General features: G+C 33.2%; 1 protein-coding gene across 1 annotated transcript; it reads right to left on the reverse strand.

The window, feature by feature from the left end:
• Positions 1 to 6,765: 6,765 nt before the first annotated feature.
• Positions 6,766 to 15,248, reverse strand: LOC108486147 (uncharacterized). The gene is given in 10 exon segments (XM_017789999.2): positions 6,766 to 7,667; positions 8,878 to 8,965; positions 9,115 to 9,237; positions 9,572 to 9,719; positions 10,612 to 10,775; positions 11,581 to 11,733; positions 11,875 to 11,979; positions 12,061 to 14,399; positions 14,402 to 14,642; positions 14,859 to 15,248. Coding segments are annotated over 9 exon segments (3,411 nt in total). The 5' UTR covers positions 14,526 to 14,642; positions 14,859 to 15,248; the 3' UTR covers positions 6,766 to 7,500.
• Between the last annotated feature and the right edge of the window lie 221 nt (positions 15,249 to 15,469).

Raw genomic sequence — 15,469 nt, forward strand, 5'->3', positions numbered from 1 at the left:
CACTATACCCAATAATCTTTTTATAGTGTGATCGAATACTCCGACAGCTTCCAATCTTCGAGCTAGCTTGGCAGAACTACAAGGGATGGAAAGAAATGGGGTAAGCATTAAAGCTTAGTAAGTCCACATGCAAATAATATGCAATGAAAGTAAACCAAAATCATACAAAAACATAATATCATAACCACAAAGATTATTCATCATCCAAACATTTTGGCTCCTTTAACAAGTGTTCATGTATACACTTTCTCATCACAAATCATTCTTTATCAAAGCATTATTCATGGGTTTAGCATACATACCTGTACTCATCGTTGTATATCATATAACCATACCTCTTTAACATGCCCTCCTCAGGACTTTCATCACATCCATTGCATTACCCGTTGAACACTCGGAATACCATTAGATATGCAGAAACTTGCACATAAGTGCCACATATACATACGTAGCCAAAACTACCTCATAACATGTAATGCTCGTAAAGGAGCTACTCACGAGCTTGCTCATATAAGCTAGTGATCAAGGTGTAACTACACGGGCTACTCACATAAGCTGTCAGGTATCTGGCCCACTCAAGGATTACTTAGCCACCGGTAGGACACACAAGACCATTTCCCAGAACCCAATTACATGTATCTCATCCATAGTGAACTAGGACCAACTCAACGAGCTCCGATGCTCGCATCCATAATGAACTCGGACCAACTCAATGAGCTCGGATGCCTCATAATAGCACGAACTCAGACCAACTCAATGAGTTCAGATTTCCTAATTTCTAGTGACATGTCACTTGTATCCTAAACTATTCCTAAGGTCAAACAGGATTCTTTCTCATATGCACATGGCATCTCCATCGTACTTGCTCGTAACATCGTGTATAACGACCAACATCATCCATACTTACAAAGTTATCATTAGGCATAACATACATAATATTGATAAAACATTTATTGCATAATGTCAACACATCAAAATATAATACATTATCACATATTTACACATGTACTTACCTTGGTACAAAATGATGGTAAACGAGCCTAATCGCCGTATACTTTATTCTTCCCTCGATTAAGACCCGTATCACGTTTTTCTTGATCTATGATGCCAAATTTAACTTATTTATTAATCTCATTATTCAAATCAATCCATAATTCATGCTTTGGTAAAATTACCTTTTTACCCCTATCTTTGCACTTCCTAAGCTCGTAAAATTAAATGCATGCATTTTTTTGTTACCCAAGCCTAGACGAACCTATACCATGCTCATATCAGCCTACATTTTCTTTTGTTTCACATTTTTACTACTTATTTTTACACTTTTACAAACAAGTCCCCCATTTTGGTGTTTTCACTAAAAATCACCTATTAAATGATGTTTATCATGCATCAAACATTCATATTCCTCCATTAATCATCAAAATACATGCATGTTACACATAGTTCAAATTTCATACATGAACCCTAGCTTAAAATATAGCTAGAAATGGGTAGATCATGTTTCAAAGACCCCAAAAATACAAAGAACATTAAAAACGGGGCTAGGGAGCACTTACAATCAAGCTTGAAATATTGAACAAAACCCTAGCTATGGCTATTGAGAAATTCGGCTAGCACTTGGAGAAGATGAGCACATTTTTTCTTTGATATTTCCTTTTTATTCTTTTAATTACCAAATGACCAAAATGCCCTTAAGGCATTTCTTTCAAATTTTTTCTATGCATGCCCATTTTTGTCCAAAATTATAGAAATTGGTCAAATTGCTAATTAGGACCTCTTAATTTATAATCTAAAGCAATTTCATGCTAAAAGCTTCTAGAATGCAAGTTTTTCATTTTATTCAATTTGGTCCTTAAAGTGCAATTAGACATTTTATGCATAGAATTTCTTCAAGAAACTTTTACATAAGCATGTATTCATATCATAAACCTTATAAGAATCATATAATAATTATTTCTATCTCAAATTTGTGGTCTCGAAACCATTGTTCCGACTAGGCCATAATTCGGGATGTTACACTTCAAGACCAATAAACTCTTCATCATCCTTGCAATGACGAAATTGATCTTTATTCACCTAACAATCGTACAACCATTGGAGTACTCAATGGATGTGATTTATCTATGTAAAATTTCTTTAAGATCTTTTCCGTATAAGTTGACTGATGGACATGAATTTCATCTTTTAAATTCTTGATCTACAGACTAAGACAAAACTTAGTTTTTTCAAGATCTTTTATCTCAAATTATTTCTTTAAACAATTTACTGCATTTTGAAACTCTTTAGAGTTTCAATAATATTTATATTATCAACATAAACAACAATTATCACAAGACCTGATCCATACTTTTTTTTATACAAATACATGGATAAATTAGATCATTTTTATAACATTCTTTCAGCAAATATTCACTAAGACGGTTGTACTGCATACGTTCAGATTGTTTTAATCGATATAAACTTGTCTTTAATTTGATTGAGCAATTTTCCTGAGAAACTCTACCTCCTTCAGGGATTTTAAATCCTTCAGGGATTTTTTGTATAAATTTCACTATCAAGTATACCATACAAATAGTATGTAACAATATCCTTTAGATGCATGTCAAGTTTTTGATGTACTTCCAGACCAATAAGATATCTAAACGTGATATTATCCACCACAGGAGAATACATCTTTTCGTAACCATTATTAGGTCTTTATGAAAACCATGGTGCTACAAGTATACTTTATATCTTATGGCATTTTTTTTCATTTCTGTTCGCACAAATACCAATTTATATCCTATCAGTTTTACATATTTAGATGTTTGGACTATAGATCCAAAAACTTCACATTTAGAAAGTGAATTCAATTATACTTGAATTGGTCTTTCCATTTTGACCAATCTAATCTATTTTTATATTCCTAAATAGATTTAGGCTCAGGATTCTCATTATTTATTTATTTATTTCAATAGCAACATTATAAGCAAAATTGTTGTTGACAACTATGTTTTTCTGGCTCCAATTTTTTTCCTAAAATAACATAATTTATCGAGATCTCTTCATTTTCACTATTTTCAGGTCCCTGAACCTCTTCTTCTTCTTTTTAATTAGTTATATATTTGGCTTCTTCTTAGGCACTTGCATCTACAATATGACCATCTTGAATATTTTCTCATTTCCTTTTGTGAGGATTTTTTATCTCTGGAACCAACTAGTCTTCCACGCGTCAAGCGTGGATTATTTTGTTTTGCACTAACAGTTTACCCTATTAGGACATCAATTCATATTAGAGCGTTTTCAGCTAGTATGAGAGATTTTTTTTAATTCTTTTTAGGTTAGTAAATGAATCTAAAAATTTATTTATAAAATGAATTATCTAGTGAACTTCTGGTTCACATTGCTTTGTATAAGGATCTTAGATACTGATAATTCATTCTAAGTGTTTTATTCATCCAGATTTTTATTCTCTCCCCCTAATATTGAGAAAACTATCTCATAATATATGACAACTTATGTCATAAATAAATATCCAATTAATATCTCAAAAATATTTATTAATATAAGGAGATTTATAACAATGTACATTTTAAACCTTCTATGAGGACTCACTCATCTTTATGTGTTGTGGTGGAGTAATTGGAACACATACCGTACACCCAAAAATCCCAAGATGGAAAATATTTGGCTTTTGACCAAAATGCAATTGTAATGGGAAGTATTTATTATAGCTTGTTGGCCTGATGTACACAAGTGCTACTGCATGCAAAATAGCATATCCCCAAGCTGTAATAGGAAGTTTTGTTCTCATAAGTAATAATTTAGCTATTAGTTGGAGAAGTTTTGATAAACGATTTATCTAAACTATTTTGTGTGTGAACATAAGCTGTAGAATGTTCAATTTTTATCCCAAATAATTATTAAAAACTTGGGATGTAAACTCACCACCATTAGCAAGATGAATTGTTTTAATTGCATAATTTAAAATTAATTATTTAAATAAACAATCTCGCAAATGATAGCTCGCAAGTTGATAACAAGTGATTATTTTGTAGATGCATCTACCAAAATAATATAATATCAAAACCATCCACATGGTGGATGAATGAACTCACATTCATTTTAGAAACGCAAGACATTACATCTCAACTTTAGGTTGTTAGTTTCTAATAATCAATTTTCATTGACAACAAACAACACATGAGAATTCTTTTTAATTTAAAAATCTTTTGGTTCTTTACTGAATGTCTATATGAATTATCAATTAATTTTCGCATCATATATGATCCAAGATGGTCTAATCAATTATGCCACCACTAGTGAAAGTTTTGTCACTATCTCTTGTGTAAATCATATAAATGTAATGTATTCCTTCGAGGAATACAAATACATGAGTATCTTGTATTTTTTTTATACATGATTTTAATGTAAAACACAAAGATTTTCTTCAATATATATATCTTCTTGATCTAAAATAATAATATTATGTTTTACAATATTTTGCATCACAAGGAGGTGCAACATTAACTCTTCAGAGATTTTACAATCTAATATAATACCTTAATGAATGCGTAACTTATTTTAAATACTATGCAATTTTGCGTTCTTTTCAACATGAATGATAAAATTGTGGATCCTTAAAAACTAAATACTTATATGAAAGAAAATGTATATTTGTATAAAGAATAAGTATAAATAAAATATTGTTAAACATAATAAAATATATGTTAAACATAACAAAAATAAATTCATGTTACTACTCAATCATTGTAACAAACATGCGGTTAGATCATTTTTATATACCATAACATAATAAAATACAAAATATTATAAAGTCATAATAAGATATTAAAGTTGTAGCTATGGAAGTTTAAAATAAAAATTTCTAACAACTACCTTTTATAGCATAATTTCAATTCAAATTTTATTATCATGCATTATAGAGTATCTTTTTCTATAAAACTTTGCAAAAGTTAATGTTTTAGATATGCTATAGGCATATACATGATACATTCATATTTATTATAATGTTTATTAGCATTGTTTTTTTAGCCTTATGCTTTTCCACAACTAGTAAAATTATAATGTCAATATAAATTAAGACAATTAATACATTCCTCAATATAAATTAAGACAATTAATAATTTCATTGTCATTCCTTTCATTTTGTATCCACTATGATATTTACTTCGAAATTGTCTAAACCAATGAGAGGTCCATAATATCATTAACTCAACAAAAGAAATATAATTTCTATAAAATTATGTACAATATTCCTTTTAGGTAATATGTAAAAATTTCAAATATCCAAATTTATTTCCACAATCAAAAGTGATCAAATGTGTCAAATAATCTGAGTATCACATAAATACTTCTTCACTTTAAAGGGCTATTTGGAAAACTTTAGTTATTCTCTAATTTAAATTTGTATTCCACTTTACGAGAGAAAACAAATATTATAATCACTATAACTGTAGTGATTATTGTACCCATACTAGTATATCAAAGATCATGCTCATAACCATAGTTATAACTTTGTCCTTTTTAAGATTGATTATGTAATACTACTTTCACTTCAAGGAATGAAGCATATCTAGTGATAATTTTTTTCATTGTCATAATTTCTTTCAAAACTAAGCCATAATTTTAAAGAATCTTTTACATGCATTGTTAGTAAGACGTAATAAAAAAAATCATAATTAATATCATCATATAAATCTCGAACAAATCACTGCAGTAATACACATTTACAATAGATAACTAGATATAAAACAATCATATATTTTAATCAAAATTAAAACTAAACCAATCAATTTTATAGAAATAACAGAGAAAAACATATACCACATGTAGAAAGCCCAACAATTAAACTCAAGAAGGGATTGATAAATTCATAGAAATGCAAATAGAAAATTATATAAATTTAATTTCTTAATAAAAATCGAATCAAAATTAGAAAAAAAAATTGATTAGACTTCGAGTATTAGACTTTAGTAATGAGAAATAAAGACTATTAGCATTGTTTATAGTAAAGAACAAGTGATCATCCCCAATAAAATCTCAAGCAAGCACTCACGATTTTTGATCCAAACAATTAAATTTTAATACTTGGAATCCAACAAAATTTTGATGCAAAATAAAAACCTATTACTCTTTGAATAAAATCGTATTGATAACGTATAACAAAACAAAGAGAAATATAAAATAAACAAGAGAAGAAAATAAAAAAATGAAAGGACGATTCAACTTTCACATGGGATACAATAAACTTGTACATGCCCTCTATTTATAGTACCTCAATCACTATAAAGTACAAACATATAATAAAGATAATTAAAGTACCCTACAAGTTTTTTAGAGATTACAAAATTAAAAAAGATGAAATCGAAGATTTTGAGAGTTATAGGACATCTATTTACCAATAGATTTACATCAGAAAAGTAGAAAATTAATGTCCAAAAAAAGTGTTGAACCACTGAACAAAATACAACAATTTATCAATAAGTTATTAAGACATCATTTTTTATGATTCTAATTAGTGTATTTCAATTATTGTCTTGATTTAGGACAGGTACAATGATGTCGACTGAAAAGTCCGCAAAATACTTTGTTTTATAAATATGTCATTATAACGTCTCTATGCAAATAATGATTAAATTTCTTAGTATACTCCTATACCAAAAATAATACCAATAACAACTGAATTAAGATACAATACAATAATACCGACTGAACCATAAATGAAATGACGAAAGCAAGTATTAAGCTGATAACGGTTTCAAATTCAATCTTGAACGTCCCCTACCCACTCCCTTTATTAAAAGAATCTAGCACAATGTTTCAGTTAATCAAAATTAATGAACAAAAATATAGTAGATTAATTACAGAAACAGGAACTCGTGTGCAAGGCTGCACTGAGAACCCAATTTTTACACCATCTAAATATAAACACTCCCTTTTAATAATGATGAAAATAAGTAATATAATAATAACAAAATTTGATCCTAATTTATCTTAAGCATGCAAGTACCATGCATTATTAATTACCATAAGCTTTACATACATATATTCAGAAACAGAACAGAGATGCATTCACTTGTAGTACTGCCATCATGATTGCGTTTAAACTAGCAAATTCCTGATTGCTCAAGTTGAAGCCTGTTAAAAATGATGAGAAACGATTTTTTTGCAAAAGATTTATATAAGATTAAAACCTGTTGAAACTCGCATCAAATCCCAGTTCTAACTTTCAGGGCTCCCCTATCCTATTTGTATCAATCATGTAGCCTCCCTGAGGGTGAGTACAAACCCAACCTCGGGTGTCTACATTTGCACTCTTGAAACAACTTGTTGCAGTACTACAAGAGATCCATTACAGCAGAACCAAAGGCATATGTATCGTATCTTAGAGTAGTGTATTATTAGACTAACCGGTAGATGACCAAAGCTGCAGTAACTGGATGCCTTACTTTTGTTTTCCACCGTATGATATGATGATGGGCTACTTCAGGATTGCCTTTATTTTACGTTTATAGCAGCAGCCATGCTCCTCAGCTTCTGAGATATTTCTGAAAATGGAGGCCTCTCTGCAGCATCAGAGGCCCAACACTTTTCCATCAATGCCTTCCATTCGGGATCGCACCATGATGGTATTTTTGGACGTAATGTGTTGTTTACAATTCCCCCTGTATATTAAAAGAATATATATATATACGCACAAAGGGAGATTGCAGTTAAGAAAATAATAATGGTCCGTTAACAAGATCACATCTAAAACTATAACCGGAGAGTAGAGTCCAAAAACATGCATACTATTAGTAGAATAGTAAATACTTAAATCAGAAAAGATCCTTTTAAACTTTATTACAAACTAGAAGTCCTGAGTCAATAATTCATCTATATGACAATTGATTCCTTTTTCATTTCAAATAGCAAACATAGTACTTATTTCAGAAGTAATCACAGATAAAGATCCATTCATAGGTCAATACTAAATTATTTTATGAAGGAACTACATCAAACCAGACCTACAAGCAAAAGAAAACAAAAAAAAGAAAAGAACAAAAGTCCCTTTTCTCTATCAGAAAGTAATTGCTTATTAATCAGTGGGATAGTTCCTCCATGAACAGTCAATAACAATAACATTTGAAGTGTGAACCATGCTCCGTTAACGCTAGAACTGGCTGTTAAAACTTGGATGTTATGCATAACTTTTTTAAGTACCAAAAATTCAGATAGTATGAAAGAAACAAAACAACCCAGAATAAAAATATTCAGGTCATTTTTCTACTTGTTGTAGATCCAATTCTAGTTGGTAGTCACAAATACATGCATTTCTATTACGACTCTTGCAACTTCCAAGTCAAGAGACAATTACATCATCTAATTTTGTCCCAGAAAAGACAACTTTAACCCAAGGCATACGTGGTGCAGTGCCCGATCCTCAAAGGAACTGATGTTTTAGCTAGAGATTACAAATGTGCTAAAAAAGTCAAAAATTTTCCCCAACATAAATTAAGAATTCTCCAAATATCTTACTTTCTAATTTTACTTCATCTTCTCCAGCTATCAAATGAAGGTTGATAAACAAAATTAGAGAGAGAAAGAGAGAGAGAGAGAGAGAGAGAGAGAAATCCTAGTTAGCAATATTATAAAAAAAATTAATCACTGCTAGAGTGCCTGGCACGGTTATGAGTGTCAGGCAAAAAACCCACATTGAACAAGGAATCTTCAGTTCTTTCTCGTAGCAAAAGTGTACATTGATGGACATGTCCAATATATGTATCAGATTGCAAGTGTAAAGTGAAGAGCTGAAGCAACAAAGATTCTGAGCAGAATGTATGGAAGACTTGTAGAAAACACTCACAACAATAAAATCCGATTTATGACACTTACCAATTATAGAAGCACAATGCATATCTGCATAAGGTTCTTCACCAGTCAGCAACTCCCACATAACAATGCCGAAAGAGTAGACATCAATCTGAAGAACATAAATTGATGGGAATAAATAAAATAAGTCTCTGGCCAAATAAAAAGAAAAAAGAGGCACAAAAAAATGCCCTAAAAAGCAAAAGAAACATGTTTAAAATAGCTGTATCCTCATATCTGCTAAAGTCTCTATAATATTACCTTTTCAGATACCATGTTACTTTTACCACTCAAAAGCTCAGGTGCCATCCAGGGTAGAGTTCCACGAACACCTCCCGAAACTAATGTATGTTGTCTGACCTTTGACAAGCCCAAATCACCAATCTAAATGCATATGCAAGTAATGCATCAGTTCCAACTCTGTTGACCATCGGAAGAAAACTAATGCTAACTAATGCTAATGTGCTTGAAAGAAAATTTACAGAAGAATCAATTGAAGACAATGGTAATAAGAGCCAATGCTCAAGAAACAATGTCTAGCAGAAACGCAGAAACTCTTACCAAGGTTCCACTATTAAAGAAATCACAGCAAGCTGACAATAACATCCAGAAGTAACTGTGGAAGAACACAAAAATCTTGCTCCCCCAAAGACACACACATAAATTGAAATCCAACTTAAAGTTTTGAGGTCCAGAAGCAATTTATAAGACAGCATACCTTGCACACTGGACGCTGTGGATCTCTCATATTTACCAACAGATTTTCACATTTCAAATCAAAATGTACAATGTTTTTTCCATGCAAATACTCCATTCCAAATGCAGCATCCATGGCTATGATGAGTCTCTTACGACGATCAATAGTCCTGCTCAATAACATATGTCGCACATTATTTAGGAAAATATTACATGCTGGCTTGTTTAGTCTACTGTGAAACAAAATAATTACATGCTAAGGCAGATAACAACAATTCTAGTACAAACTTCAGAGAAGATGCTCAAAAGGCAACCTAACCACATAGCTATTAAGGGCTATAAGTGGCTAGAAGATTACATTAGCTGAGATATGTGTTTGGATTCAAGCGAAATGATGACAGGAAGAATAGTGCAAAGAGAACATGACCTCTAAGAAAGTTAGATTAAACCTTGTAAATTATAAAAAAGAAATAGCTTATGTACCATTTATAAAATTAATAAATTATTATAATTATATTTATGTTAAATAATATTTTTATCAATAACTAATTAAAAGTTCATTAAAATTTTAGTGATATATCAAATAATATTTTTATTTTTGTTATTAATGTGTTTATTCATGTTTTATTTAAATGAAAAACTGAAAAATTAAGTGATAAAGATATTTTCCATCAATATTTAAAAATTAATTTTATAAAGCATTTAGCAAAAGAACATTATTTCTAATAAGGAAAAACAAGTAAAATGAAATATTATTTTTAAATTCATTAAAGTCATTTTAATCTTAAAATTTTAAATATAAAGATAAATTGAAATAAAAAATACAATGGTTATGGCTCAAGAAAATATATAAAAGGGATAGAAATGTAACAAGAGAGGTGCAGTGAGTCACTGCACCCTTCCCTCGGCAGTGGAAATTTCAATCTCCACAAGACATTTCAATCCCATTGCACCATACCTCCGTTATCCAAACAGCAAATCACAGTGCAATTGCACAAAAAAGGAGTCTAAAGCACTGCACAGTAACAACTTTTGAAACCAAATGGGACCCGACATGGTTACCTGTCCTTCTTCTGTAAAAACTGCTTCAAGGATCCATTAACCATGAATTCAGTAACAGTAGCTAAGGATCCATCAGGACCATCACGAACTATGCCATAGAAAGAAACAACATTCGGATGATGTAATGAACTCAATATCAAAGCTTCTTTCCAGAAATCTGCAATCTATGGCAGCATACAAATAGAGATTGCTATCAATTGACTTATGAGAAGCATAGAAGTATTATATATCATTAGAGCTCTTGAAAGTAAATCCATCAGAGGGACTGACTAGACCCAACAATTGAAGGGAATTAAAAACAAAACCCAGGTGTGAGAGAAAATACAAAGATATAAAAGGCAAATAGCAAAAAAGCTGGTCTACCTGAAACATATGGTGGGACAATCATAAATATGGGCAACAAGGAACTCTTACTTCAGTAAATAACAAAATCTCTCAACCAGGATCCCCAAAGAGGTAAGAGAAAAGGTAGGCAATGGGCAGGATTTGATCTCTAGAGTTCATTACTGCTAAGTTATTACTTGAGACCTTTTGATGATGTCATAAATAGAAACTGAAATTTCCAAGATTCAATTCACCAGCTGAATTACTTCCATTTAATCACAACATTTATAAAGAATTTTCCCGGCTTTTTCCTTTTGCTAAAGATCAAAGCTTTATAGACCATTACATTGCTAAGTGCAGGCACTAAAAAAACCAAACATACGCAACATGTTTTTTTTTCTTTTTTAAATGTTGTTAAGCACTTTCATGTGAAACAGCATAGCAGTTCATTCTTCACATTGTACAAGCACCTTTTTTTTTGCTCATTGTCAAAAGCCGAATATAATTAAAAACCAAAGCATCCATGACCTATGAAACACATCAGCTGAAGCATTTGTAATCCTTTTAACTATTAAGCAGCCTTGTGTATGCATTGCAAGGGTACACAACCAAAGCCATAAAAGGAAAAGTGCTAACAGTTATTACCAATCGTTCTCTTTCAGAAGGCTTCCCTGCAAAGCAGCTGGCTTTAATTCTCTTGATTGCTACATCAGAACCTTTCCATTTCCCATGATAAACTGCCCCATATGTTCCAGAGCCTAATTGTCGGATCTCCTCTAGATCATCGTTCTTTATCGTCTGAAGGTAAAATGCAAATATCATCAGAAACAAAATGGCAATAAAATATGTGCAAACAAAATAAAAAGTTCAATGATCTTTAAGAAATAATAGAGAAAGAAATTAAAGTTAATATGATGAAAAAGAGAAGAAAACAGGAACCTGTAAGCCTCGTGCAATAGCTTCAGCCTCGGCCTTTGTTGGCTCAATTTTGGACGGGGATATGTTGTCATTATCAGGATCCAGTTCCAACTCACCCTGGGCATTCTAGGGTGCAAGGATATGTTAGAAAGATTAAAATATAATATTGCAAGATGTTCTATATGAATTTTTTCTCTTGAATCTCACCACTGATTCTGATTCATTTTCAGCCACTTCTCCTTGAACTCCGTCATGCTTCATAGAAGCACCCTCTTGAACTTTGACTTTAACTTCTTCAACCTCTTCTAAAGCTGCTTTTTTAACTGAAGCAACAAACTGTGGTATGAAACTCAAATGGTTTACAGATAGCTTTGAATTTTCCGCAGCACTAGGATCATTTTCACCAGGTTTTACCTGCTCACCATCCTTTTCAGCAAATTTTTTGCAACTTGAAATGCTATTATCAACCAATGCTGTTTTAGATTCATTTTCAGTAATTTCGTTTTGCTCTGTGCACAGAATACTTGGAACGTCAAAATTTTCCACCTTCAATGCATTATTTGCTTCTTTATCTTCCATGGAAACAATTTTCTCCTCAGTCCTCAATGCCCAAGAGGCATTAGAATTATCTAGTGATCTAGGATTGTTACTGGAAACATGTTTATCATGAATTAAAGTTGTAGGTTGTTCTGGAGACTGAACAGGTTCTGGGGAAAGGGCAACATTTAGCATGTCTTGTGGGGATCGAACTGGTTCCATCGTGATAGAGCATTGAGTTTTCAGATCATGAGGACTAATGTTCATCTTAAGAGTATGAGCATAAGCATTGTCTGGAACACCAGTGGCATTAAAACCCAGAATCTTTTGTGAAGACTCAACCCAAGGATTTTGACCATCTGTTACACAATGTATTGAACTACCTTCGACCACACCTTTTAAAAATGCTGGGTTACATGCACCATTTACCTGTTCGGGTAAGCCAGATGCTTCATAAGCAGGGGCACCCTGTGTTGGGTTCTGAACATTTCTCCACACAGACTGCCCATGTAAATGTCCCTGTGGCGCTTGGTAAACATTATCTCCTCCATAAGGGTAAGGATAATTCCCATAGCGGACTCCACGTTCTTCAGGAGGAATGTGAAGGTGGGGTGTAGCAACCACAGGTTGATCGTGAAACACTTCGTTCCCCAATTCAGATACAGTTTGGTGATGAACATAATTTGAAGGCAGATGATGGCCATCAGCTAAACTAGCATGCCCAAGAGGTAAATTCATGCCAGCACCATCATGAACATAGTGGTCATTCAATCTTCCAGCTCCAGGTATGTGACTTCTAGCTTCCTCAACACAAGGATTCAATTGGTTCTGCAAAGCCCGTCCTCTATCATGACTATGCGTTTCACCATAAGCAGAACGGGGATCAGTGTGATCCTTGGAATAAAACCCATGCTGCAATTTTCCATCTGCATTAAGCATGAAAGCTTCATGGCTTGGTGGGCATTCCGCACATGGACTATTAACCTGAGGAACTCCATTTCCCATGATAGAATGATCCAAAAGTGGCGTTTGATTTCTGCTGAAAGTAGCCCTGCAGTGCTCACAGATGTGGTTCCCCTCATAAACACTATGACCATGAAGTATATTACTGGGAAAACCAGCAGGCTTATTACCAGGTATAGCTCCAGTTGGCATCCATATTACATTATCTGAAAACTGCGGCTGGTGCTCATATTGGGGATGATGACTTAATTGCTGCCTCACATATTCCTCAGGCAATCTGTCCAGGCATTTGTCTGCTAATTCTTGAAACGGTACTCGGTAACGAGATGAAGAGGGTGAGGGCGGAAACTCTGATAGCGTTCTGGGATCATGGTGCCCATGATGCCTAGGAGAATAGTAAGCAGGACTCCATGTACCTTCCATTTCATTGTACCTCTGAGGAACTGGGGGCAGTAGTTGCCCGGATCCCATTTGAGGAATATTAAGATGATGCAAGTTATAAGGCGGCACCAACATCTCAGCATTCCTCTGGCTATGAAGGCTACCATCAACACTCACACCGTTAAAGAATTGTTCAGCTAAATGAATATCATCGGAAACTGGAGCCATCACAGGAGAGTCACACTTCTTAAAATCAGAACCCTCATTTAAACTGTTCAAAGCATCCACATACCTCCTCTCAGTCTCCCTCTCATCCCCATCAACATAGTGTGATGAACCTTCTCGGTCAGGATGAGAAAACAGAAAAATCCTAAGCCTAGTGAACCCATCGCCTGCACCCAACTTCTCATACTCCTCCATCATGTTAGTCACATCATCATCATTCACAACTGACACTAAAGCATCAAGATCCTCATCAGGCTGCTGATATTTCAAAACCGCCGCTGCATCATAAAGCTCCCTCATCTTATTCATCAACTCCTCATAACTAATATCTCTCGGCAGACTTACAATTCGCGTTTCTCCACCAACATACCTCAATTTCCCATCTTGTGGTCGAGGCAAAATGCTACCTAAGAAGCTACACAAGAATTTTAGACGCGGGGTTCATCATTGGAACTAGGGATGGAAGAAGCCAGGGCAGCTACCGGGGTTGATGAAGGTGAATCCATCAAATACACAGCTTGATTATTATGCTGCTGTTGATGATCAACTATTCCCTTATTACACATGGGAAGGTTTTCGATTTTAAGCTCACACCATGTAAAACATAATCGAAACTCTACCAATTTGTCAACCAAATTTCCAAGTTCACTAATTTTAACACCAGCAACAGATTGATTCTCCACCTGGTAACTCAAAAAGAGTGCCAGAAATCATCAAATCTCTCAGATTCTCAACACAAAAGGAAAAAACTAAATATAATCCAACTGAGCAAACAAAAAAATCTATCACCGACCAAATTCATCAACAACAGCTTAAACAAGCCCCAGCAAAATTTAACAGTTTCCAGATTCAATTAGAAAAACCCGAAATCAGATTTAGCCAGAAAATAGAAAGAGTACCTGAAAAATGGGGATTGTAGGGGAAAAAACTTATTTATTTAATGTTTTCTCTCTCTGCTTGATTGGGTGAGGCTTTCTGTATATTTATGAAAGGAAGAATGAACGAGAATATGGGCTAATCTAAAAATTCAAGAAGAATTGGAGAAATTGAAGGTAAAGAAGAAGGAGAAGAAGAAGAGGAGGAGAGGCATAGCCCAAACGGAAATGGAATTTTTTTGGAATGATACCATGCCATGCCAAGGCTGTACGCCAGGTAACGTCCCACGTGGCACAACCATCTCTTCACTCACCCTTTTCTTTCTCCCTTCTTCCTTTTCCCCTATTTATTATCTCCTCCCTCGACCCGTGTGCTATAGAGTCATTATTTTTAATTTTTCAATTATTAGAAAGTTTCTTATTAAGTGATTCAATTTTAAAAAAATTTTAGAAAAATTTATTTTTATTTTTTATATTTTTATCTATTAAATCATTTACACCTTTTTGTCCTTTGATTGGACATAATGAAAGAGTTTTTCCTGTTGGGTTATTGAAAAACATCCAACACCTTAAAATTCAGGTATAACATTTAGTACTTTTCCAAGGTTGAATACCGAGAAAGTTTGAGAAAAGTT

The sequence above is a fragment of the Gossypium arboreum genome, chromosome 8 (assembly GCF_025698485.1).
Source record: "Gossypium arboreum isolate Shixiya-1 chromosome 8, ASM2569848v2, whole genome shotgun sequence".
Lineage (NCBI taxonomy): Eukaryota > Viridiplantae > Streptophyta > Magnoliopsida > Malvales > Malvaceae > Gossypium > Gossypium arboreum.